General features: G+C 41.2%; 1 protein-coding gene and 1 long non-coding RNA gene across 2 annotated transcripts in view; one reads left to right on the top strand and one right to left on the bottom strand.

Moving 5' to 3' along the window:
* The window catches only part of WNK2 (WNK lysine deficient protein kinase 2), a 108,848-nt gene that overhangs the window by 24,167 nt on the left and 60,932 nt on the right, over positions 1–23,749 (bottom strand). The window contains exons 13-27 of the mRNA XM_081898370.1: positions 23,409–23,420; positions 21,307–21,612; positions 20,677–20,726; positions 19,222–19,387; positions 18,899–19,015; positions 17,629–17,796; positions 17,415–17,460; positions 15,944–16,060; positions 13,947–15,010; positions 11,828–11,900; positions 9,364–9,419; positions 8,250–8,866; positions 5,615–5,829; positions 1,754–1,969; positions 660–758 (exon numbers count right to left, since the gene is read on the bottom strand). Coding sequence (XP_081754496.1) covers positions 660–758; positions 1,754–1,969; positions 5,615–5,829; positions 8,250–8,866; positions 9,364–9,419; positions 11,828–11,900; positions 13,947–15,010; positions 15,944–16,060; positions 17,415–17,460; positions 17,629–17,796; positions 18,899–19,015; positions 19,222–19,387; positions 20,677–20,726; positions 21,307–21,612; positions 23,409–23,420 — 3,322 coding nt within the window. The remainder of the gene's footprint in view (positions 1–659; positions 759–1,753; positions 1,970–5,614; positions 5,830–8,249; positions 8,867–9,363; positions 9,420–11,827; positions 11,901–13,946; positions 15,011–15,943; positions 16,061–17,414; positions 17,461–17,628; positions 17,797–18,898; positions 19,016–19,221; positions 19,388–20,676; positions 20,727–21,306; positions 21,613–23,408; positions 23,421–23,749) is intronic.
* Positions 22,151–23,749, top strand: part of LOC309362668 — a 167,402-nt gene continuing 165,803 nt past the window's right edge. Inside the window, exon 1 of the long non-coding RNA XR_014165065.1 lies at positions 22,151–22,218. This is a non-coding gene — a long non-coding RNA (uncharacterized lncRNA). The remainder of the gene's footprint in view (positions 22,219–23,749) is intronic.

Raw genomic sequence — 23,749 nt, forward strand, 5'->3', positions numbered from 1 at the left:
GATGTTTTAAAAAAACTAGCAGGAGCATTTCTCAGCATTTCCACATGCAAGGGATAGAACAAATAAAATAATAATAATAGTAACAATAATAAAAAGGGTGGATATAAACAGTACTGTATATTGTTTGAATACAGCCCTTGTGCAGGAGTTATACCCTTCAGTGACCTTCTAGTATTGTGTCAGCTTGCTACATGCATGTCTTCATAGTCCAAACATGTGTGAAAGAGACCATTCGTCTACAGAACGTTGGATTTCTTTTTGGTATCGCTGGAACTGGGACAGCAGACATTTATAACTGCCACATTGGAAATTAAAAGTTACTTAAACGTAAAATCACATAAAAGATATGTCCAGGGTAAGATTTGCCATAAGGCTATAGAATAAATTATGAGATCTTCCACACATGCTTTTGGTACCCAGGCATGAGCCAAAAGCAGTGCACAAAAGCTTTCCACGTGAAATAAATAAAAAATAAATAATAATTAAAAATAGTGTCAATGATGATTAACTTTTAAAGAAGGAAATCAAAGAGAGTGTCTAGGGGGGGAATAGGGACACCCGGTCAAACGTTTTAGATATATATATATGAAATGAGTTTTGGAAAAAGGGGGACAAAAGAAAGATGGGCTATGATAAAATACAAAAGAACAAATACAAACAGATGGACAAAGACACAGGTCCACTGAGGAATCTGGTACGAGGTTTGCTACTAGATTTATAGGTCACTCTCTCAGACGTTTGGTGGAAAACCGTCCAGCCTGCAAATGAATATAAAGGGAAGAAAACAAAGACACTTATAAAGTACAAATAGCTGAGATCAGTTGTCACCATCAGTCATATCAGCTTTGTTAGTTTATCATCCACATCTCCATTTTAGCCTTGCCAAAGAGGAGTAAGTTCATTGGCTATATGCAAAAGGATGCAAAAAATAACAGCAGAAGAAAATAGATACTTTGTAGGATTAGTTTGGCAGGACATGCAGAACTGAGTAAAGTATTGTTTTTTTAATCATCATTACACTTTGCAACAAATATTGCTACACATATCGTGACTAATCTATGGAACTGTGCATTGCAAGATACGAATACTACAATTATATGAAACTGTGTCTCAAATGATATAGAGATCTTCTAGTGAAGCCAGAAACCCATGAGAATAACGGAACTAACTTGCAAGGTGGTAAAAGCTTAATTGCTCCCATGCTATATTTGCATAGGCCCAATATGAAAGAATGTCTTAGGAACAAAATTCTGCACCAGATTTGCATCTAAGAATATGGACCAAAAGAAAAGTAAGCCAGTCTTTCCCTCCTACCAAATTGTTTAAATGTACAAAGGACCATTTCCTTATTTTTTTAAAAAAGATGTACAATTCCTTGAAAACTGGCAATTCTTCTATAATGTGAATCTAAGACATGTGATACCTTCATTTTTCACACACTACTAACCTTTCAAATATTGCTCATAATCAAAAGACGCATTAATGACTTGGACATCTACAATTTCACGATAATTGGAGACCCATTATAATAATGTTATCATCACTATAGGACCCTTTCTGTTCTTATCACATTTATCCTTATTAACCGCTCTATAAAGTAGCTTAGACTGCGAGACGGTAACTTGCCCAAGTCTGTGCGCTGAGCAGCTATTTGAACCTGCAACTCCCAACGTCATACATATTTACTTTTAATGTTGAAATAATTGCTAATTTCAGTATAGAAGGAATGATGACCCCAAGTATATAGAATCACCTTGGGCAGAATTTTCATGGGCATCGCCTCCCTCAGTAGCTAATCCAGAGCAGATGTCAGTGGACAAGGAAGCCTTGACAGAGCAGGGTTGCTGTGTCTGAACTGACTTTCCAAGTATGGCTGATGTGGACGAAGTTAGTGCTGCCGCTTCAGTAGAACCAGTCTGAGCTTTAGCATTTTCTTTAGCCAGAGTGTCTTTGCAGTCTGATACACTACCTAAAAAAGGAGACATGCAAAAATCACCAAACGCCAAAAAATAAGATTGGCTGCAACTAGCGGGTCATTACTGAAGAACGCTTCAAATATTTTGAAGCAGTGCAAGAAATCTAGAGCTGCATGAAGCTGCACAGTTGAAACACTTCCAACTGCAGGTAACCAACCTGCTGTTCAGTTTGCAAATGTTGATGCCAATATAATATTAAACAACACTGACAGCAGCTTTACAATAGAAGTAGCTTTAAAACAGTAGCTTTACAATACAGATATTCTTGGACTACAATTCCTATGATCCCTGACCAGTAGTGGGTGGCATAGTGGTACTCACCTGATCTCCCAACAGCTGAATCACTTCTCCTTACCAAGAAGAAGAAGGTAAGGAGGTGGGAAGTTTGGCACAATGCAAACACACCAGCAAAACCAATCTAGTGTTTGCTCCGTGCTGACCTTCCTACCACCTCACCCTGGCACCACCTTCTAGTAAACAGCAGTGATTAAGTTGTCAATGGGTCAGGCGAGTGCAGCTGCTTCATCATGCTGTCTACTAATGTCTCTGACCTGTGGTTATGCTGGCTGGAAACAATAGAAGTTGGTCCAACAAAATTTGCAGAGCCACCCCATTTTACATTTTTTGGACATAAGCTATGTTTGTATGCTGACTAACCCCACTGAATGCAGTGAGATTTTACATCTGAGTAGACCTACATAGGATTATTGATGGATGCCATGACTGAGAGAGCTACATTAGGTGATGGCAAAGGTTTTTCAGGACTTTTCCATTGCCATATCCAAACTATTTTTAAAAAAGGGTATTTTAGAAATCTGGTGTATGTCTGTGTTTGTGAAAGACTGCTGTTTGGGAAACACAAGATGAAAGCCCCAATGGGCACACAAAATGGGGACACAAAACAGTGTTGTTATTGTCTGGATTCTTTAAGAGACATGAGACTAATGGGATTCACTCCCAAGTAGGTACATAAAGGATTAAAGTCTTAGTCCATCCAGAGTCTGGGAGGAATGCACCCCACCCCCCAGCCACCCAAACTTAAACCCATTTTCACAGGAACTCATCTGGCCTTCCCTTAAAATGATCTCCAGGGAAAGGATAGACCATCAATTCCCTGAAGAAGCTTGCTTCATTTCCCAATATCCTATGAATGAATAACCCTAGAAGAAGAAGAAGAAACTGGATAAAGGGCAGAGATGAAACTGCATTGTGAGAAAAAAGCAATACTGTACTGCTCACCTGGGTTGAGGGCAGTTGGGGGGAAGACTGAAAGGAATCATTTCAGAAAAACAGTGCAAGATCGAGCCACTCTATCAGATGGAATGGCTGAGCAAAACTCATCCTCCCTTTCTCCAGGAACTACAATGGCCTTCACATTTTTTAGGTAGAAATTAGTCAGAAATAATAATTAAAATACTGAATTTCATTGTCCCATTTTCTGGAGAACAGAGATTAGGGAGAAAATTGGTCTTCACCTATCAACTTTTACACAATGAGTCGGCATGGTAATGAAGATATTAAAGAGTTTTACAAGGATTCTCTCCCTCCGCCCCAATTTACTTCAAAACTGCTGACGTGGTTGGAAACATATGGGATGGAAGAAAAAAAATCCCCATGTAAACAAGTTTCAAACACACAAAGTTCATAACTTAGTATGGAAAAATGCTACAGCATTTTCTATACAAAGGTTGTAGGGAATATGCCCCACATCAGCTACAGCAAAGACTGTGGGAAGTGAGCAATTCCCAAGGGTAGCACATTCTTCCTTTTGGGCAGACAAAAATGAGAGGTGGGAACATGCAATTTAAAAGGTGCTTTTTAATATCACCCATCATATCTTCAGCCTAGTATAAACAAATAATAAAACCAATGTTAAAAAGGTAAGTCATCTACGCCATTCCACTAGAAGCCAGTGCAAGGACTCCTGCTGGTGCAAGGGGGCTTGGCTCCCATACCCCACACCCCTCCTTCAAATCTGCTCTTGGAAGATTCCACAGAACAGTGTGGGGTGTGGAGGACTGCATCCCACCAGCAATCTCCTCAGCACTACACTGAGTTCCAAGTCCACTCACCCTTTTCGTGAGGCAGTGTTGAGGGACAGCAGAGGTTCCACCAGGCCCCCTGATGAGATAATCCTAACATCAGTGCCCCTTCCTGATAGATAGTGTGGGTGTAAGCCTGCACCACCTATCAGGAGCCGGATCCTGGCCTGCATCCCGGTTTGATGAACGGGGATGTAGGCTAGGACATGGGCTTGGCGAGGGAGTGGAGTTGGAGGAGTGGGAAGGCTTCCGTCGGGTCCGGTCCCTGACCATTTAAATGGCCCGCACCTGGGGCCCTACCTGCTTTTCCCTCATCGGGTTCCCCACCCTTGGTTCAAGTTGATAGTCAAGGACTTTGCTGTGGTCGCCATTTTATGGGGCTGGGTAGGAATTTGTCCACCGGGCGAATTGGCTCCAACCTGGTGGTTTTGCCTACCTCATAGCAATCATTGGGCATTGGGGCAATCCTTTGTCTTGGATGGAGAGGGGGTTGTAGTTTCCACCTGCTGCTCCAAACGCTTGGGTATCCCGTTAAAGGGATTCACGGGTCACCCTATTTGATGTAAGTCTTAGGAACCCCCACCTGGATTGACCTATGTGTCACTTCCAATGGGTGGGCCGGAAGTATTTTGATTGTCCCATGCCCAAGCCAAACCTCTTTCATCTGTATTCAATAAAGTTGTGGCCTGTTTCGATCCAAGCCCAGTCTTAGTGGTCTTTTATTTATCTGAGGTTGGGGACTGGGGAGCACAATGCCTAGACCCACAACTACTGAAATTAATGCACATAATGTTGTCGTGTTCATTCATATCAGGGGGTTTATTGTGTGTAAAAATTAGTTGAATACCACCCAACAGAAACAAAAAGCAACTAAATCATAAAACAGTCTGTAGGGTTTTTAAGTGCATTATAAGAATTAGGGTGGTTGCCCCCCCAATTTTATTTTATTACAAAAAATGATGTTTTGCTGTTACTGATGTTAATATAAATATATCCTATATAGGTACAGCCACATGTGGAGGAACTTGAATGTCATGCTTCTTCCGTGCATGCCCCCCTCCCCATGCCTACTAATGGCTTGGTGTGCCAAGGGGAAGAAAGACATAAGTAGAACTCTATTGGGCCTGATGCTTCCCCAGTACTGAGCTGGATCATGCTCAGACCACAAAGACTAAGCTGCAACCAGGCAGAACCATTTTCTAATCAAGACAGAGTCTTAGACCTAGAAATAAGGTTTTACAAATGTTTCCGTATGCTGTTGCTGCGGTGGTGTTTAATGTTGCTTCAGTGCTGGATTTACATGTTAATTTACTCAACAGGAAAATGTGCTAAAGGTCAATCTGAGTAAATCCATTTTAACAGGCCTTCGTTTGTTCTGGGGTCAAATAGTGGAAATGTAAAAACAAAAACAAAAACCCACTGCCTTACAAAACAGTCCTCAATTTGAAATCTTGAGTCTCTCTGCGAGAACAATGCAAATGTAAAACTGACACAGATGCTTTTCACTACACATCATGTGCACTTCATAAACATGTGGCAGCAAAAGGATAGCACTGGTAAAGTTACTCATAGGAGAAAGTTATCTGATGTACGTACTTGTACTGGATGTTGTTGTTTTGAGCTGTTGAACAACAGGATTTATTAATTTCCCAGTTTTTAATTTGCTCTTGCTGGTTCTTCGTCGACGGCCAGTTGGCGGGGCAGAATGAAGGAACCCGATATTTGGTGGCAAAGGCTTCCCCAGTCGGATGTACAGGGCTTCTATTTCTTTCTTCTGCTGAGTCTGCAGCTCAGTAATTTCTTTCATGTGTCTGAAGAGCAGAAACAGGTTGTTACATCAAATGCAAAGCGCTGCTTAAATGTGTGTGTGTGTGTGTGTTGGAAAAGGTTCAGAAAAGGGCCACGGAAATAATCAAGGGGATGGAGCAACTCCCCTATGAAGAAAGGTTGCAGCGCTTGGGAACTTTTTAGTTTAGAGAAAAGGTGAATAAGAGGCGACCTGATAAGACATTTATAAAATTATGCAGAAAGCACATAGAGAAAAGTCTTCCTCTCTCTCTCATAACACTGAAACTCATGGACCACTGATGAAGCTGAATGTTGGAAGATTTGGGACAGAGAAAATAAATGACTTCTCCATGCGCAAGCACAGCTGAACTATGGGACTCACTCCAACAGGAGGCAGTGATGGTCACCAAGCTGGATGGTTCTGAAAGAGGATTAGACAGATTTAAGTAGGAGAAGGCTATGGGATGCTACTAGCCATGATGGCTATGCTCTGCCTCCACAGTTGCAGGCAGCAATGCTTTTGAATACTTGTTGCTGGAAACCACAGGAGGGCCGAGTGCTTGGATCCTGCCTGCAGGTTTCCCACAGGCTTCTGGTTGGCAGCTGTAAGAACAGGATTCTGCACTAGATGGGTCATTTGCCTGATCCAGAAGGCTGTGTGTGTGTGCATGCGTGTGTGTGCGCGCGCGCGCGTAAAACACACACACACACACAGAATATGTCTAATATATAATTTGTACATAGTATCCACATAAGGACCACAGGCAGTCTTTTTCATGGACACTGCATGAGAGCAAATATTACAATAGAAAACCAGTCATACGATACCACCTGGGACACACACAAAAAATCCTGTGTAGGAAAAGAAAAGGAGGCATGACCATGAAGGCTATTAAAAGTTAATACTGAAAAGCTTGTGCATGATGCAGGAGTAGACAGGAAGCCAGTGCAGAGCTTTAAAAAGGAATGACACATGAGAAGAGCAATGAAAAGGGTGAATTATTTTGAAAGAGTGTGGAATAGAGGTGAGGGGACCAAGTTAAGAAAATGGAAAACCAAACAGGAGAAGGTTGCCGTAGTCATGATAAGAAATGGCGACGGATTGGCTGGAGGTGCACTGGTCCAGGATGCCAGGATCTAAATAGTCCTGGTTGCTCCTCCTTTTCTGAGGCTGTAGGCAACCAAAACAGGGTGGTAGTGGTAGCAACTACAGAATAGTAAAACCCAGCTGGCAGCACTGCAGGGCTGTTGGGCAGCTGTTGGACAAGAAATAGGTGTGCAAGGCTTTCCAGAGCATCCTCCCTTTCTTCACAAGGAAATTACTGATGATTTGGGTGAAAGTAGCATTAGTGAAATGCTGAAGGTGGCCACTGTTGGGAGAAAGGGTGGTGTAGAAATTAAGTAATTAAATAAATGTGATGTGATGTGATCAACAGCAGAGTTGGAGGAAACAAAGTAAGAAGTAAGCTGAAATATGCAAAAAGGAGGAGTTAAAGGTCAGAAGAGAAATTGGAGAGGGAGACTGGGATAAGAAATAGGGTGAACAGTGACATATAGGAATACAGAAGAGGAGATGAAAGGCGTAGGTTGATACTGTGATGGAAAGGAGGAGAAATGACAGGCTATGTGGTTTTAGAAGAGGACAGGACCAAAGCTTCACATGAAGTTAGATGAGGGCAACAGAATAGTGAGAGAAAGAGGAACAGTTTTAGGGACATGTAGGAGGAGGGAGAGCTGGAAGATGCGTCCTGTTAATGGAAAGAAAAACTGTGTTTACTTTATATTAAGCTATCATCCACAAGTGTCATGGGTCATGATGACCTTGTTGCTTCTCAGATGTTCTGATATAGGCCTAGCTCTTACTGTGTTGGGACTCTACCACGTCAGACTAAGTGTGAGGTTCATATAACAATTCTATCTTCAACAATGGAAAACACCTATAAAATAAAGAGAAGGGGAATAAGCTGCTCCAACTGAAGAACATAAACCAGAGCCTGCTAGACCAGCCACTGAGTCCACTCTCCATTTTGCACAGTTGCCAACCAGATGCCCATGGGAAGTCTGCAAGCAGGACCTGAGCACAAAAGCCCTCACCTCTCCTGAATTCCAGCAACTGGTATTCCAGCTGCCTCTTAACAATGGAGGTAGAACATAGGCATCAGTGTTAGCAGCCACTGACAGCCTCCATGTATTTGTCTAATCCTCCTTTGAAGCCATCCTTCAACCTCAGTCTTTCACCTTTAACCTTACGTGATGCCGTCCAGATACTTGACTGCCAGCTCAGGAGAACTAGGCCAAAGGAAGGAAGTTGATTTACTTGGAATATCAAGTGACTCCAACTTGTAATAAACGCGCAGGAAAGAAACAGAAACGGATTAAATGCAGCAAAAATATCACAAACGCACAAAATGACACCAGACATTCTGATGGAAATGAAACGTACTTTTCCCTCAGGTGCTGCAATTCTTTCTTCATGTCTGCATCTTCAAACTCTGAGTCATTGTCACTGCTCACATATGATGATTGTGAATGGAAAGAAGTTATGTTGATGGTTGGGATTTTTGATCCATGACCATTAGGAGAATCAAGGCCTTGTGAACTGGACTTTCCAGACTTTTGCAGAAAAGATGAGGTCTTTTTCACGTAGTCATTTCCTGCACTACTGCTCTGTGGTGATGGTGGAGCTGCAGATGGTTTCCTTTGAAGAGATTCATCGCCAGAATCACTAGAATCCTGACCACAAAGTACATCGATAGAGGATGCTGTCTGCACACGCCGCAAAGAAGTCTTCATATCAGGGCTAGAAGGTTGATCATCTAGATAAACATCTGGTGGCGCAGAGTATCTCAAGGAATGCACAGGTGGTAAAGTTAACTCATCCTGTGTACTGACCACTGAAAATCTGCCAATAGTTTTTGCTGGTGTGCTGTCGTGTGTTTCAGCTTGTTTCTCACTACAGCTTGAGTCCACAGAGTCATCCTTTTCAGATTTACTTTTCTCTTCAAGTAACGGTGCAGTATTTTCCTTTTCACTCCTCTTAGAAGCATCTTTCTGAGCAACCTGAAGTAACATACAAGAACATGGCCTAGTTGGAGAACATGGGTTGTATTTAATGTTGCTGTTACACTTGTGTAACGGACTTCCACTTATGCAACGGAACTTCACTTTCCTCTTCCCCCACCAGCCTACCACACACCCTCAAAATCTGCTCAATGATTGGGGACCCTTTGAGTCAGATCTGTGGGTGCAGAGAAAGGGTGAGTGGCTTGTGCAGCACTGGATATAACCCTATGTCACCAGCCCTAGTTTTGATTACTACACCAGAACATGGAAAGCTGCCTTGTGGTGTGCCAGATCATTTGTCAATTTCTGTATACTGACTGGCAGCAACTCAGGGTATCTAGCAGGAGTCTTTTCCAACCCTATCTTGATATGGGGGAGATTGAATTTGGGACACCCTGTATGTAAAGCAGGTGCTCTAACACCAAGTGCTGTAAGAATGAGATGACAATGTAGAAAGGAAAACAATACACAGGTAAATTGTAAGTTCAGAATACCTGAGGGAGTCCTGATGGTGTGCCAACAGAAGCGGAAGTAATGTTTGCAGCTTGTCCTGTTTAATACATTGGAAACAAAAATGGACACACATATGAGCAGATATATTTTTTAAAAAAGCGCACACAACACACACATAGCTTAATGGTATCGTGCATAGATGTTGCACAAGGCTGAAATCCCGGTATCAATGGGTCATAGCAACGTGCAAGATTACAGCTCGTGTCTATAGAACACAATGTAAATTATGATGGCAGATGCAAGTTTTGAAACCATCCCAGTGTTCATGATGTAAGACTATAAGAAGAGCCTGCTGGCTCATCTGATCCAGCATTCTGTTGTCACAAGTGACCAACCAGATGCCCATGGGAAATCTGCAAGCAAGACCTAAGCACAGGAGCTCTCTCCCTCACATTTGAATATTCAGACACAAGTTCAGTGTAATGAACTGGGCATTTCCACATTTCTCTGTAGAATTGAATGAAAAAGATTTAATGGAAAGAACTGGATGTTTATCTGCATGCAATGGATATGCTTAACAGCTCTGATAAGCCTTTTCCTTATAAAATCTTTTACACCCTATACAGTATTTTGGTCCTTAAAAGGGTTCCCTGGGCAGCACAATCGAATATATGTGATAAAGGAATGAGATCACAGCTGCTTGCCTCACCCACAGTGAGCACATGATCAGTCCCAGTGTCTGATTGTGGGTGTTTGATTTGCACTAGAGCATACACGCAAAAACATCAAATATGTGTAAGCTTGAATTGTAGGCTTGGTTCCAATATTATATGTGCAATAATTGTCCTTGCTTTTTCATGCATTCGCCCTATGGAAGCAAGGTCTAAAGGAAGGAGATGTGCCCATGGTGAGTGAGTTTAATACGTGTAGCTCCTCAGCAGATCAGGCTGCATCTACACATTTTACATCCTCCCAGTCCATTACAAATTACTTTCAGTATTCTAGATTTCAAAATACGAAGGTGGACTGACTTTGAACACAATAGGTATATATGTTCAAACCTCCACCTTTCACATCTACACCATAGCATCCAGTTCATACTGGGAAAGTTAAGCAGATCACAGATGGTCATGCAGTCTGCACATGCCACCTCTGGCCACATTAAGATTCCTTAGAAGGGTCAGACATATATATGTACACAGGTCAGGTAATTTGTCAACTGGAAATATGAATCAGATTCTGTATAAAGATGTCTATGATGTTTTTCTTAAATATTTTCTTTGCTATTGTGACAGGTTGATACTGGCTGTTGTTGTTGTTGTTTTTGTTGTTGTTGTTGTTGTTGTTGATGATGATGATTTTTTTGCCCTGGATTAATAACACTTGTATAATGCTTGCCTCCTTTTAAAACATAATTATATTTGAAAGAATAAAGGTGCAATCTTAACCCTCAATCCACGATACTTGAAGGGATTAGGAGCTAGTGGGTGTTTCATCAGCAGGCAGGGGGTAGGATCTCTGCCTCTGCAGAGGCCTGAGCTACAGCTGCAGAAAGCATGGCAGAGTCAATACTATCACTGATGGTGTTCCTACCAGCAAAAGCTGAAACAGGGGATCAAACAGATTCTTGGTCTGGCCAAGAATCTGCTGGATCCTAAGGGGTCCAGCTGCCAGAGATCTGGTAAAGCAAAAACGAGGGGGGTTTAAGTTCCCCTCTACCTTCTGCCTTGACCTGTGCAAGTGGCAAGGTTTCTAATGTGCCAGTAGTTCTGCTGTTCTATTCACCCTGTTGCTCCCAGAAAGGAGTTAGGTTGCTCAAGAATGCATTTCCGTTAGTAGCAAGAAAAACATTTCTCCAATTTGCTTGAGATTCTGCATGGCGAAATAGCAGTCAATATCTTTCAGATTCTAAGTGGTACTAAAACAAAACCCTTTAAAAGGCACTCAGTTATCTACAAAAACACCCAAAGTGATTTTTTATTAAAAGCCATGACTTCCTTCTCATAAACAAACAAACAAACAAACAAACGGGAGGTGGGATGAGTGCACTCCTCAGTATATTTGGAAATACTTTTCCCTACCTTCTGTCTATGTGTAGAACAAGACTTGAATAGCAGCTAGATCTATGCCAAATTTGAATAGGGTGTATATGCATATAAAATATAATGTTTATCGGTCCAAGCCATGTGGTCATATTAATATGATCTCATTCACACATTACATGTCGGGGCAAGTATTATCCAAACTGGGTTTAAATGTACCATATTTTGTATTATATGTTAAAAATTTAGATATATTATAACATATCCTTATGCATAATTAGTAAGTAGTTACATATGAATTAAGGCAAATATTTAAGTTTCTGATGTAGTTGCTGAAGCTATATCTGAAGGAACATTCCCAACTGCACATAATTTGATTCCTAGAATTATTGCCAGTCATTGACGTTAGTTGGTCTGAAGGGTATCTATTAGGAAGAATAGACATTAAATTCATTGATGCTACCTGCTCTGCTTGTTGATCCATGTGTTATTTCTGAGGGCTGGATGCTGGTAGAAGTAACTTCTGCTTTTCTCACCTTTAATAAAAGGACCATAATACAAATTAACCTTTCAAAAGAAAGCAGAATGTTTGATTTACATAGAAATATGTCTGCATCGTCTCTCAAGCTTATTTCATATTTATCCTAAAACAGGTATATCACACACCTGTAACCTACTTTCTTCCATTTTCCAGGTTCCATGTTAGTCTTTCTTAGATAGCTGAATCTGGGGGTCGTGGATCCTGTCTGATGCCCTGCTGGTGGCTACTAGGGCCATGGCATGACCCCCAGTGACATCAGGGGAAGCTTCCAGTTGTATTTGCATCAACAAGCTCCTCCCACTGGTTGTTAACCTTCGCATGACTCCCCGCTGAGCGGGCTGGAGTCATATATTGATTGTTTGATCCAATGCCTAAACCAATACCACTTACATGCTGTAACCAATAAAGTTGTGGCCTTATTTAGCCCATCAACCTAAAATACATGTGTCCCTGTGTCTTATTTATCCCTAAGTGGGTGGTGGGTTCTCGACTCACAAACACCAATTCATTAAATTCCAGTGTTCGAGTCATAAGTATGACATAATATGTGTGGAGTGTTTAGGTGTATATTGCAATTTTTAGTAAATTCTGAGGGAAGCTAGTTACGATTATGAAATCATCCATACACCAAGGATAATGAATTTGTTATTCACCTTAGGCCCACCCCTGATTAACGCCTTATAAAGAAGGTAGGCATTTCATGTGCTTATGGCACCCAGGAAGTGCCAGACTGCACTAATAGGGCACTATCAGCCAAAGTTGGTAGTGTGCCAAATCCTGGTTAAAGAGTGTAGGGACTAGCAAATGGCTAAAGCACATCTCTCTCATGCTCTCCAGTCCCTGGAACTAGGGCCTTTACCCTTAGCTGAATGAACCCATACACTGGAGAAAAGTTTCATAGGGTGGGATTCAACTAAGTATGGAATAGTGTGGATGTAATAATGAATTCACAGAGCTAATATTCATCATGTGTTCATGCGGCTGGCCAAAATAACATCACAACAACTGATATTAGGGTGGGCCCTATTAGGCTTTTGGCAGTTCAGGATCCCAACATGTACTGGATTCTTCTGACAACTCAGCTCCATGTAGCTTTCATTTAAAAAAAAAAAATCTGTTCACTTGTTACTTTGCCCCAAATTCTTCCCAGGGTGAGATTAGGAGCAGATGTCAGATTTGTGCATTCCTCTCCTCACTTCTATTACTACAGGAAGAAGTTACCGTAATAAATGTACTGAAAAATGTGTTTATCAGAAGAGGAAATCTTCCTTGGGAAATAGAACCCACCCACTAGAAAGGGGCAAAAGATATTGCAGAGTCAATATCTACATGCAGACTTCTTCATTAGACTTGGGAGGAAGGAAGAGCACAGAATTCCTACCTTGATCTCACCTTTGGCAAAATCCTATACATCAAATAATGAGCAGCCAGCCAAATGAGAGAAATAAGGCTATGAATGCAGAATACCTTATTTTCATTCTCATATTCCAATAAACAATCTCTTAGTTGGAAAAAAATGTTAAGTTTAAAATAAGGCTTGGTTTCACCAATGTTCAGAAAGTAAGGGCCAATGGTAACAATACATTAGAATTTATTTTGATCATGGGCACCAGATTTTTCTCTCTGTGCATAGAACTTTTGAGTGGAGGAGGAAGTAAAGTTTACTTTAAAAAAAATTAAGAGGACTTTGTACTATCTTAGTAGTTAGACCTCAAATAGCCTGAAACACAATGCACCCCTCTCAAATGACAAGTTTGGTTTTTGTCTCTTAAGGATAATGACAGTGAGTTTGCAATGTTTGATGAAGGCATATATTGTACACCACAAAGAAAGAATATTTTTTTAATTTGCACCAATAACTGAGAACCATGTATTTGCTTTGTGAAGCAGACCACACAGCATAACAAGTGCAATAGTTTGAAAAAGGCTACCATCGGCTCTTCGTTTCTGAATTCTGGTTTACAAAGCCCATAAACTGCAGCACTCTTAGCAGAGGTTTGCATGATTTCTGTGTCAGTGGTACCACAGGCACCACAGCCACAGGTTGACTTGCCGGAACAGGAGATGTGGTGAGTTCAGGTTGATCATCAGCTGACGTAACATCCATGCCAGCTGCAGGAACTTTCAGGTCCAACACAAGCGCAGGCAAAGGTGCCAAGTTAAATTCACCATCTCCTTGGTCTATAGGTACAAAGCTGTCCGGTGTTGCTGCAGATGCAGAAGATGTCGGGACATACTCCTGGTAGAGCAAGTTGCGCAGCTTCTCATCCAGACTCTTTATTGTGTTGTCAGCAAAATCAACTCTCGGTGGCCCTTCACCGTCTGATTCTACAGCACAAGGCGGCTGAGGAGCGCTAACTGCTAGGCCAGTGGATGACGAGGGCTGGGACTGGGCTTGTAACTGGGATGTAGCTGCTGCTGATGAGTGAGGGGGACTTGAAAGCTGAGGTGCTGCTAGAATCAGAGGATCGGGGGCAGCAGCCACAGGAACTGCCTGGCTTGCAAAAGAAGGAGGCATCTGACTAGGCTGACTGCTGTCTGGCAAGTTGAGGATTTGTGTTGGAGGCTGGTGTTCCAAAACAGTCGCATCAGAGACAGCAGGGAGTGGGCAGGCTTCTGCTGCCTGTGCAGGAACAGTCTGGATCGGCTCTGGCAGCCCAGCAGTCCCCTGTTCAGCCTCTGTCTCAGGGGCACACGGGTTTTCATCTATTCGTTGGAGTGCCTGCAATGGGGGATTTAGAGGAAGCTGAGCCTCAGGACGTTCTTCGAGTGAAGTTGCACTGGGGGCAGCAGGTGTACCAGGCTGATTGGATGCAACAGGCTGTTGTTGTGGAGGGTATTCTGGTTGGCCTGTGTTGTCAGCAACCTGTTCTGGAGCACATGGAGCCGTCACTGGGGGTGTTGCAGTAGATGTTTCTGGCTGGACCTGTGGAAGGGAGGTTGGTGCTGAAGTGGAGACTTGTGTCAGAGGAACAGGAGCAGGAGCAGGAGTTGCTTTGGGGCTGTCCGTGGCGCTCCTTTGACCTGAAAGCTGCTGTTGGGCTGTGTTTGTGGGTTTGTCTGTTGCTGTAGAGCTCTGCTGCTGATCATCCGACTGTTCTACATCTGTAAATAACAGAAAAGGAAACCCTGAGTTCAGAGAATGGCACTTCCATTTGTAGCCTCAAATGGAGCCTCAAACATATGACCAGAAATGTAAGAGCAGAATGATAAAACGCTTTAAACAGCTGAAGTGCTCTCCTTGTCTTAAAGCAGTTTTAAAACAGATGATTTTCTGTATGGAAACAAGAATATTGTGTGCATTTTGTTTCACATCTACAGCTAAAACGTGATCATAATGACAGGCTACTCTCACTTACTATAACAGCTATATATAGCAATTTTTCTAATGCAAGATGTATTGCCCTTTATTGGCTATTAGTAGTAATGATGCACTGCCCCATTTCAACCAACTGGAAAATTGAGATTAATAACAAGGTGGTGCATGCATTACAGAGTCTTTAAAATTCATTTATGTGACAGGAACTTCAATTACATCTACGCATGTAAAACAAAAAGGATCAAGTTCAATGTTCATAAATGCGTACTCTTTTGTAGCAAGGTTTTGACACTAATTTGCCTCTAACTTGTTCCGCTTGCCCTTGGCTATTCCAATTCTCTTGAGTAATGAATGATTGAAATAAATGCCTTTTCTGGGGAAAGCTAATTGCTACTTTAAAGCTATGGGACCCACACATTTGTGGATGGCTTCTGCGTGCAACTGCCTCTGCATTATTGATTGTGGCCCATCAAACCCTGGTGACAAAAGAAATGAAAATCCTGAAGATGGTATCTTGAATAAATCCAAATATATTTTTATTGGCCACGTAGTTAGTTTTAATGTTTTCCTGCTATATCTTTTCACTTTCCCATGTGTTTCCTTTTTGAAAAATAGTAAATGAGTTTTTAAAAGGTAGCGAGTTTTCTATCTTATGCTATGATTTTTGTATAAGTGCCTGGAAGGACAGGAACATATAGGAATGATTTGTTCTCAAGTACCTGGAGCGTCGGCCTGCTTTGCACTTTGAGGAGCTGGTGAAGTGAATTCTGGTGCTTCAGCAGCTGGATTTTCCACAACAGGACAAATGATAAACCACCGCTTTCCTGTATGCAGAACTAATCACAAAGGGAGGGTTGGAATGGTCACTATTTCTATATCAAGCACGGGCAAGAGGCTGATATTGCTCAAATGAAATCAGCACATAATACAAAAGATGCACTGTCTTTAATTTCAAGAAGAAATTCAAAAAACAATAATGCAGGACTACCACATTTAAAGATGATGCTTCCATAAGGCTGATGGAAATAATGAAGTCTAGAGAAATGGCTACAGTCATGCTTGCAGCCTAATCCTAGACATGTTTCTTCAAGAACAGGGATGAGCAAACATGCCAATATCAGTTTCTCCCAATTTCTTATCCATCTTAAATTCAGTTCTCTACATTTCCATAGGAGCTTGATTTTTTTCTTTTAAAAAGTCATCATGAAAATTCATTAGTAAGTTTCTCCTAATATACACATTTTTGTATACATTTTTGTACACATTTTTTACACATTTTTGTGGAATATACGCAAAGCAATTTCCCCTGATATATTTCATTTTTATGCACATTTCATTGTAGTACATGCATTTTTGTAAACATCAGTGGACTGGAGAACTGCATTGCAAAATTTGGAAAAGTCTGAATTCTGATGGATGGCAGTGTTCCAGTTCATATATTTTTTCAGAAAGTCTGAGCAAGGTAGGTTCACTTTTAAATGCAAACAGAACTGAATTTCCCTGCCATCCCTACTCAGAAATAAATCTCACTGTGTGCTGGTAATTGTGCACAGAAACACAGTGTTGCATCCAGAACATGACAAGATTGGGTTCATTAATTTCAACAGGCCTACTCTGAACAAAATTTAGAATAGCACCCATAATAAGTGAATTGAAAGCTAGAAGCAATCTTTGCAGGATTTTGAGGCTTAGTTATGTTTTAGATTTCATCTTCTGCCAAAACCTGTAGACTACCAGAAATCCACAGTTAATATGCTTACACTCATCTTTTATGTCTGCAGTAGTGCATATAAGCACATGCAGAGACAAACCTCTTTTGAGGTGGAAAGGTATCCTGAAGGATGGAAGTATCACTAGCGCAGCGCTACTATGATATTCATAACTGATTTGCCAACGTAAGTGAGAGTCAGGAAGAAACATTACTTGCAATAGGGAGAACAATCAGTCAGTGCTCATTTCCCTTTAATCTGATGGTGCTATCTAGCAAGACTAATAGCAGTTGGAAGACTGTTCCTCCGTGACACTAATCAGACTTAAGCTTGGGGCTTGCTCTGTAGAATGTTTAGTGGCTGGGCTGATGAACTCTAAAAATAGATAATTGTCAGTGATATCCAATATAGATTAATTGCTTTACAGGGGTTTTTTTGGGGGGGGGCGTTGACACTTATATAATCATGGAAACACTTTTACCATTCTGTTGGTACACTGGCATTCTTGCCTGGGATTGCCGATTCACCTATTTAAAATGAAAAAGACCATTAGTAGTCTGCAGGCATTTATCTGTGGTTGAAAGCAAAAAATATTATACTATCACATAGTTCTTTTAGTGGAAGCTGTTGAAGACAATTAGAGTAGACTTTCATCTACCTTTGGTGGGATGGGTTTTTTTTTTTTTTAGCAATACCTCATTGTTTTCCAGCCTGCAGGTGTCTTGCTGAGGGCTTGCACCCTGATCAGAACTTCGTTCCCCTTCTGTATCTTCACTAAGCATATCTTCTGCTTTGTCAATGATTTCTTTCAGTTGCTCTATAAATATCTCTTTCTCAGTAGGCAATATAAATTCGTTTTCTACCTATAGGGATACACAGATATATATATATATTTATTTATTTTAACTGATTTTCTCTCTAGTGTTTGCTCTTTAGTAACAAGAAGTAACTGTATGGCCAATTTAAATCTTTTAAAAATAGCATGCAGTGAAGTTCCACATATATGGAACTGGGTGTGTATGAACCATTGTTTATGCTTTACATTTGAAATGAACGAATCTTTTCCCTGGCCAACAGAGCTGAGCAAAGCTACAGAAATTATTCATTGCTCTTATGTAACTGACCTATCTTGATTAAGCAGTAAATGAATGCATTAGCGCATGAGAGGCATTTCAAAATATGCACAAGCTTCAAGGACTAGTTGATGGGTCATTGGGAACTTTCAACTTGCCCTGCTTATGCCAGAGCGATTAAGGATAGCATATTGAATATCTCTGAGCCAAATTAGCAGCAGTATTCCTGAGCACCTGAAGCATCTGTTGCACATATGCAACAGCAATAAATTGTGACTAGCATGTATGAAGGCCAGAGTAGTACCTCTCATCCCACACGGCACACTGACTTCCCAAACAGTAAAGAGAAGAGTGCAAAAGTGGGTCACTCATAGGGAGGTAAAAACATCCCCTCTTACTTTTAGCCTGTGTATATAGACTAAGTCTAGCTTCCCCTCCCTGCTTACCAGGCATCAACACAGAGACCACTTTTTCTTTTATTCTTCTTCTGGAAGGATGAGCAACTGCAGAGCAAAGCATCAGCTTGCAGCCATCAGCCACCTTTGCTTCCTAAGAATTCCTCTGGGTCCATAATGGGTCCCAGGGTCAATTTGAAGAGACCAGCCCTTTGCTTTGACGTGATCCCAGCCAACTCAGAAGGTTTAAAAAAGAAGAAGCTAAAAATAATTAAAAATAGGAGGGGAAGGGAGCCTTGGCATGTGCTTTCCATGGGGGCCAGAGTGTCTATCAGCACCATACTGGGCACCAAACACACATCCAGAAATGGGATGCTAAACAGAAATCAGGCTGTGCCTCAATAGCTTCCTTCTGAATGATCAGAAATACTTTTCTGTGGCTGTACTAAGAAGGCTGTGGCATCAATTCAGCTAATGAATCTAAAGAAAGATCTTACCATGTAAGTAGCAATTTCTTCTGGTGCATCGCCATCTAAATCAAACTTAAATGTAACCATTTTGTGATTGTGTGTTTCTAGCTGGCATTCCACCATCTTATCCCCTGTGTTGCATACCTATAAAAAGAATCAATAATTATTTCTAACACTCCCAAAGGAGCCCAGGGTGGCAAAAACATCTCATTCATAAATATTCTGTCATCAAAGTAATTCTCCCAACCAGAAATTTCAGGGTTGCCAGGAATAGTATATTTTACCCATGCGTGGGGTAGAACAGGAATATAAATATATAAGTAAGTCTTAAGCAAATGTAGCTGACTTACATTTAAAATGGTCAGTTTGGGCCTGTTGGATTTTTCCTGGCGTGAACGAGTACGTGTTGATTTCTTATGCTTCTTGGAAGATTTTCCTTCCTGTTTACTACTTCCACTTGTTCCTTCAAAACTGTCACTCATCTCTTTACCAGAAGCCACATCAGGACTCATGTAACTTTGCAATAAGGGGTAAAAATGAAGACAGAAGACAAATAGTATGAACATGCAGCATTCTTTTAAAAGCTCCCCCTCAAAATCAGCACAAACTCTTTAGAACATGCCTTTTTGCAAGAGATCGAAGGTCCACCTCATTAGGTATTCCGTCTCTAATGCTGCCAGCAAGATTTTTACTATGAATTTTAACTGCCATGTTCACTGACAGATCTATCCATCAATGTGTCTAAATTTAGTATTTCTTCTTATTTGTCCAGAACCTACTGAGAAGCAGTACTCACTGGGTGACCTACTGGCAAACTACATTTGGCTTGGAGGGTCCCAAGCTATGCATTGGTAGAAGAGGATATTCATAAATAAAATTTAAGATTCTGTGCTTCCTTTTTCATCCAGGCTTTGATTGCACAGAATTTGCTCAAATCAAACAGTCCCTCATATCAAATTAGGAAACGGACATCAGATGGACAACTATTTCTTTCAGCTGTTTAAATGCATTTACATTTTTAATTAAAAATATCCTCATGCTCTTCTCACAGTGTACCTTGGGAAACATAATGACTAAGAACAACAACAAAACTGAAGATTTTGGGGTGGTCTGGAACAGTGTTTTTAAAATGGTGTTCTGATGAGATGACTAATAGCGGAAGACAAGTTGTCCAAAATACAATTGCTTGGTGTTTTGCAGGGGTTCTTTGACTTCATGTGCCTGTTTCTCTGATGTAACAAGAATACACAAACCAAGCATGTAAACTGCAGGCTTCTTTCTCTCCCAGCCCCAGAGAGAGGGGAGAAATAAGCGCTTTTCCAGCCCTAGGCTCCTTGCTAGCCCCTGTCGTTTGGGAACAGCTAAGCATAGGGCCAGCAAATTGCTTCTTTCTCTAACCAGGGTGGGAGGGGAGAAAGAAGCCTGAATTTTAAATATTCACTTTGGGTGCACGTGCCTTTCCCAGCAGGATTTAACCCCAGCTGTTGAGTAGAGGTTAATTCCTACTTAGTTTGGCTGTCTGCTCCTTCTGGGAACAGGCACTCACACCCAATGCAGAACTGAACCCTCATCCTCCCACCTATCAGTTGACATCACAGGGGATGTAGGATGATTGACAGGCTTGAGGAAATGGCCTTGTGGGCCAAACTGGACTCCTCAGTGGACAAAGATTGGCCGACAAGCCGGAGGTTCTCCACCCGCCCTAGAAAACGTTTCAAATCCTCTTCACCTCTGCAGGAATTTGTGTAGACATGATAACAGTTAACGATTGGTATGCCACTGTACTAGAGAAATGGTGAGGATACCTTTCACAGCTCTGGGATAGTGACTGCTGCTTTTCCATTATTCCATGCTCCTAAAAAGGAAAGAAGAAACAGTTTTTTCCACCAGAGGCTTGCTTCAAAATTAATATTTGTGTGCAAATCCAGCCACGGCCTAGCACTTGTAATTCCCATTGATTTCAATGGCCAACTTTGTGCCAGCATAGCAAACAATCTTTGAGGACACCCTCTCTTTGAAGAAATTACTAGTCATAATGCCTTTGAAGCTGTTCCCCCTATGGAGAAGCATCATGTGCTAGCACTGATATCAGATGAATCAGCTGGTAATATCCGCAGTGGCAAGTTTCAGCCAAAGACTAACAAAAGACTAATCTTTAAAATGCAGGTCACTTTATATTATTATCACTATGCTATTGTGGTGGGAAACTGAATAAAGAAGCATTAGTTTATGGAAAGGAAGGTACTCAGAAAGCTGTGGAATGAATACAAATATGAAGAATGAAGATTTTGAATTATTTCTTATAAAGAACTTATAAATGGAGGTGAATTGATTTTAGAAGACTCTACCCTGGCAATTGAGAAAACAGCTCATTCAACTGGACCAATGAATTTTCTGATAGCTAAGGATTCATTAGCAAAAAAAACAAGTACTACCTCTTGAGAAGATTCTGTAGCCTGTGGCATAACTGGGCATGAAGTTTGGACCTGCTGGCCCAGAGGCTGGTGATTATCTGGCTGAGGCGGCAGATAACCAGTAGACTGGAGAGGCAGCCCATGATCTATAGGCATTGCTGCATTTGATGGAGCAATGGTGCTTTGTGGAAGACCTTCTGGACCAATACAGGGTTGCAATGCTTCAGGCTGCAACTGCAATGGTGGTGACATAACTGCAGAAGGCTGCACTGGCAATGCAGGCATCTGGGTCCCAATATCCACAGTATACTGAGGGTGTCCAATAATCTGTTGCAACATAGCACACACCTGTTAGTAACGTCAATTCCATTTATGATATTAATAATTCACATAGCTAAACTCATAATTGTTTTAAATAAAAAAAAACCTTTTTAATACAAATCATTGCACTGTAGTGTGATGAAACCATACTTAAGTGCTTTTTGTTTTGAAAAAGGAAGGAAGGAAGGAAGGAAGGAAGGAAGGAAGGAAGGAAGGAAGGAAGGAAGGAAGGAAGGAAGGAAGGAAGGAAGGCCCATTCAGACAAACAGTGACTTATCATATGCAACAACTCACCACTCAGATCTGAAAATTTTCAGCACACCACTGCAGATAACTAAAGCGAGTTGTGAGTTACCGTATTTTTTGCTCTATAAGACTCACTTTTTCCCTCCTTAAAAGTAAGGGGAAATGTGTGTGCGTCTTACGGAGTGAATGCAGGCTGCGCAGCTATCACAGAATCCAGAACAGCAAGAAGGATTGCTGCTTTCACTGCGAAGCGATCCCTCTTGTTGTTCTGGCTTCTGAGATTCAGAATATTTTTTTTCTTGTTTTCCTCCTCCAAAAACTAGGTGCGTCTTGTGGTGTGGTGCGTCTTATAGAGCGAAAAATACGGTAAATCACCAGATCTGCGTAGCAAGTTGCTGCACATGAATGCTTTATTTTATGAAGCAGCTTCTAGGAGCCCATGCACATGTCTATTTCACCACATAGCTAAACCTCAGATCTATTTACACCTTCCTTACAACTTGTCAGGATGATAAAGATTACCAACTTATCCCACGGTGAGAGAGCTCACATCAGGGAAGCTTAGTTGTATGTACAAGGTGAGAGTGGTTGCATTTCAGACAATCACAACATCGTTATTTCTGTGAAATGGGGCTCAGTTCAAGAATCAGGAACTGGATCAAGTCATAATGTCTAAATGCTGGATGTATATTTTTAAATATAAAACTAGGTCCCCCCCCACAATCAACAAAATAGGCATAATGTCACATCTTTACACATTGCTGACACTATACCTTTGTTTGCACGTAACACTAAGCCAAATCACACCTCAGAATGAGTGAGCAAACTGCAGGCTTCCAGAGAGAAGTTATTTAGCAAAGCGCAACAACAAAATTGCTGGAGAGCAGAGAATTCGACACAATCTCTGCTCCACGAGCCCACACGTTTCCACGTTTGCACTAAACCATGGTTTAGCACATGGTGGTGGGAAAAACAGACTTCTGTTTCCTTGCACATATTAATTTGGTTATTGCGTTTGAAAACCACTTCAAATGTTTGGGGCAGAAAACAGAAACATAATGCTACTTATTCCACAAAACCCCTGTGTGGAATATGTGATGGTCTCTAGAGCAGCTTCAGATGAAATGGATTCTTCCAAGTTCTAAATCTAAAGGATGAGTTCTACTAATGCTTGTGTTATACAACAGGTATTCTGCGCCAATTCCAGTCATTTTGTCATGAAAATCATGTGTTCAGGCCTTATATTACTGAATCCCACATAGTTAAAGAAGCAAACACCTCAAAGTGTTTGCGCTAAAGAGACTCACTGAAATGAGTGTTTAAGATTGGGCTGCAAGCCCTTTCTTTGTGTACAAATGACCTATGATTTACAGAATTATAAAATTGTAGAGTTGGAAGGGACCCCAGGGCCATCTAGTCCAACCCCTTGCAATGCAGTAACAAAAGGGAAGTTCTCCATAACAGCACTGAGTATGGGCACATCATTATGCATATATTTCTCCTTGGTACAAGAAGCTAGAACTGTGCAAGTTTCAAATGACTGAATCAAGCTTTACCTGAGCAGGAAGCTGAAGCAGGGATGGGATACAGAAGAGAGACACAATAGAAGAGGCAGCAGCAGCAAAGGAAAGCACAGAAGACAGAGAAAGTCACTTTTAGTACTATTAATGTGCCTTATAATTGATGTTTGTGTGTGTTTTATATGTAGTGTGTTTTGTGACGCCAAGACAGAAAAAAAAAATAGCCTGCATTGTTAGCATTCACTGCACATAGTTTTTAAGTAGTTTAAATTTAATATAAAGGGATGTTGTCAAGTTTACATAATTGTTTCATTTTAGGTGAAAATGAACAATGCTTCCTTGAAAGGAGCATGGGGACACAACAGTCCAGTACAGCA

Source organism: Podarcis melisellensis (assembly GCF_964234715.1).
Source record: "Podarcis melisellensis genome assembly, chromosome: 2".
NCBI classification, from domain to species: domain Eukaryota; kingdom Metazoa; phylum Chordata; class Lepidosauria; order Squamata; family Lacertidae; genus Podarcis; species Podarcis melisellensis.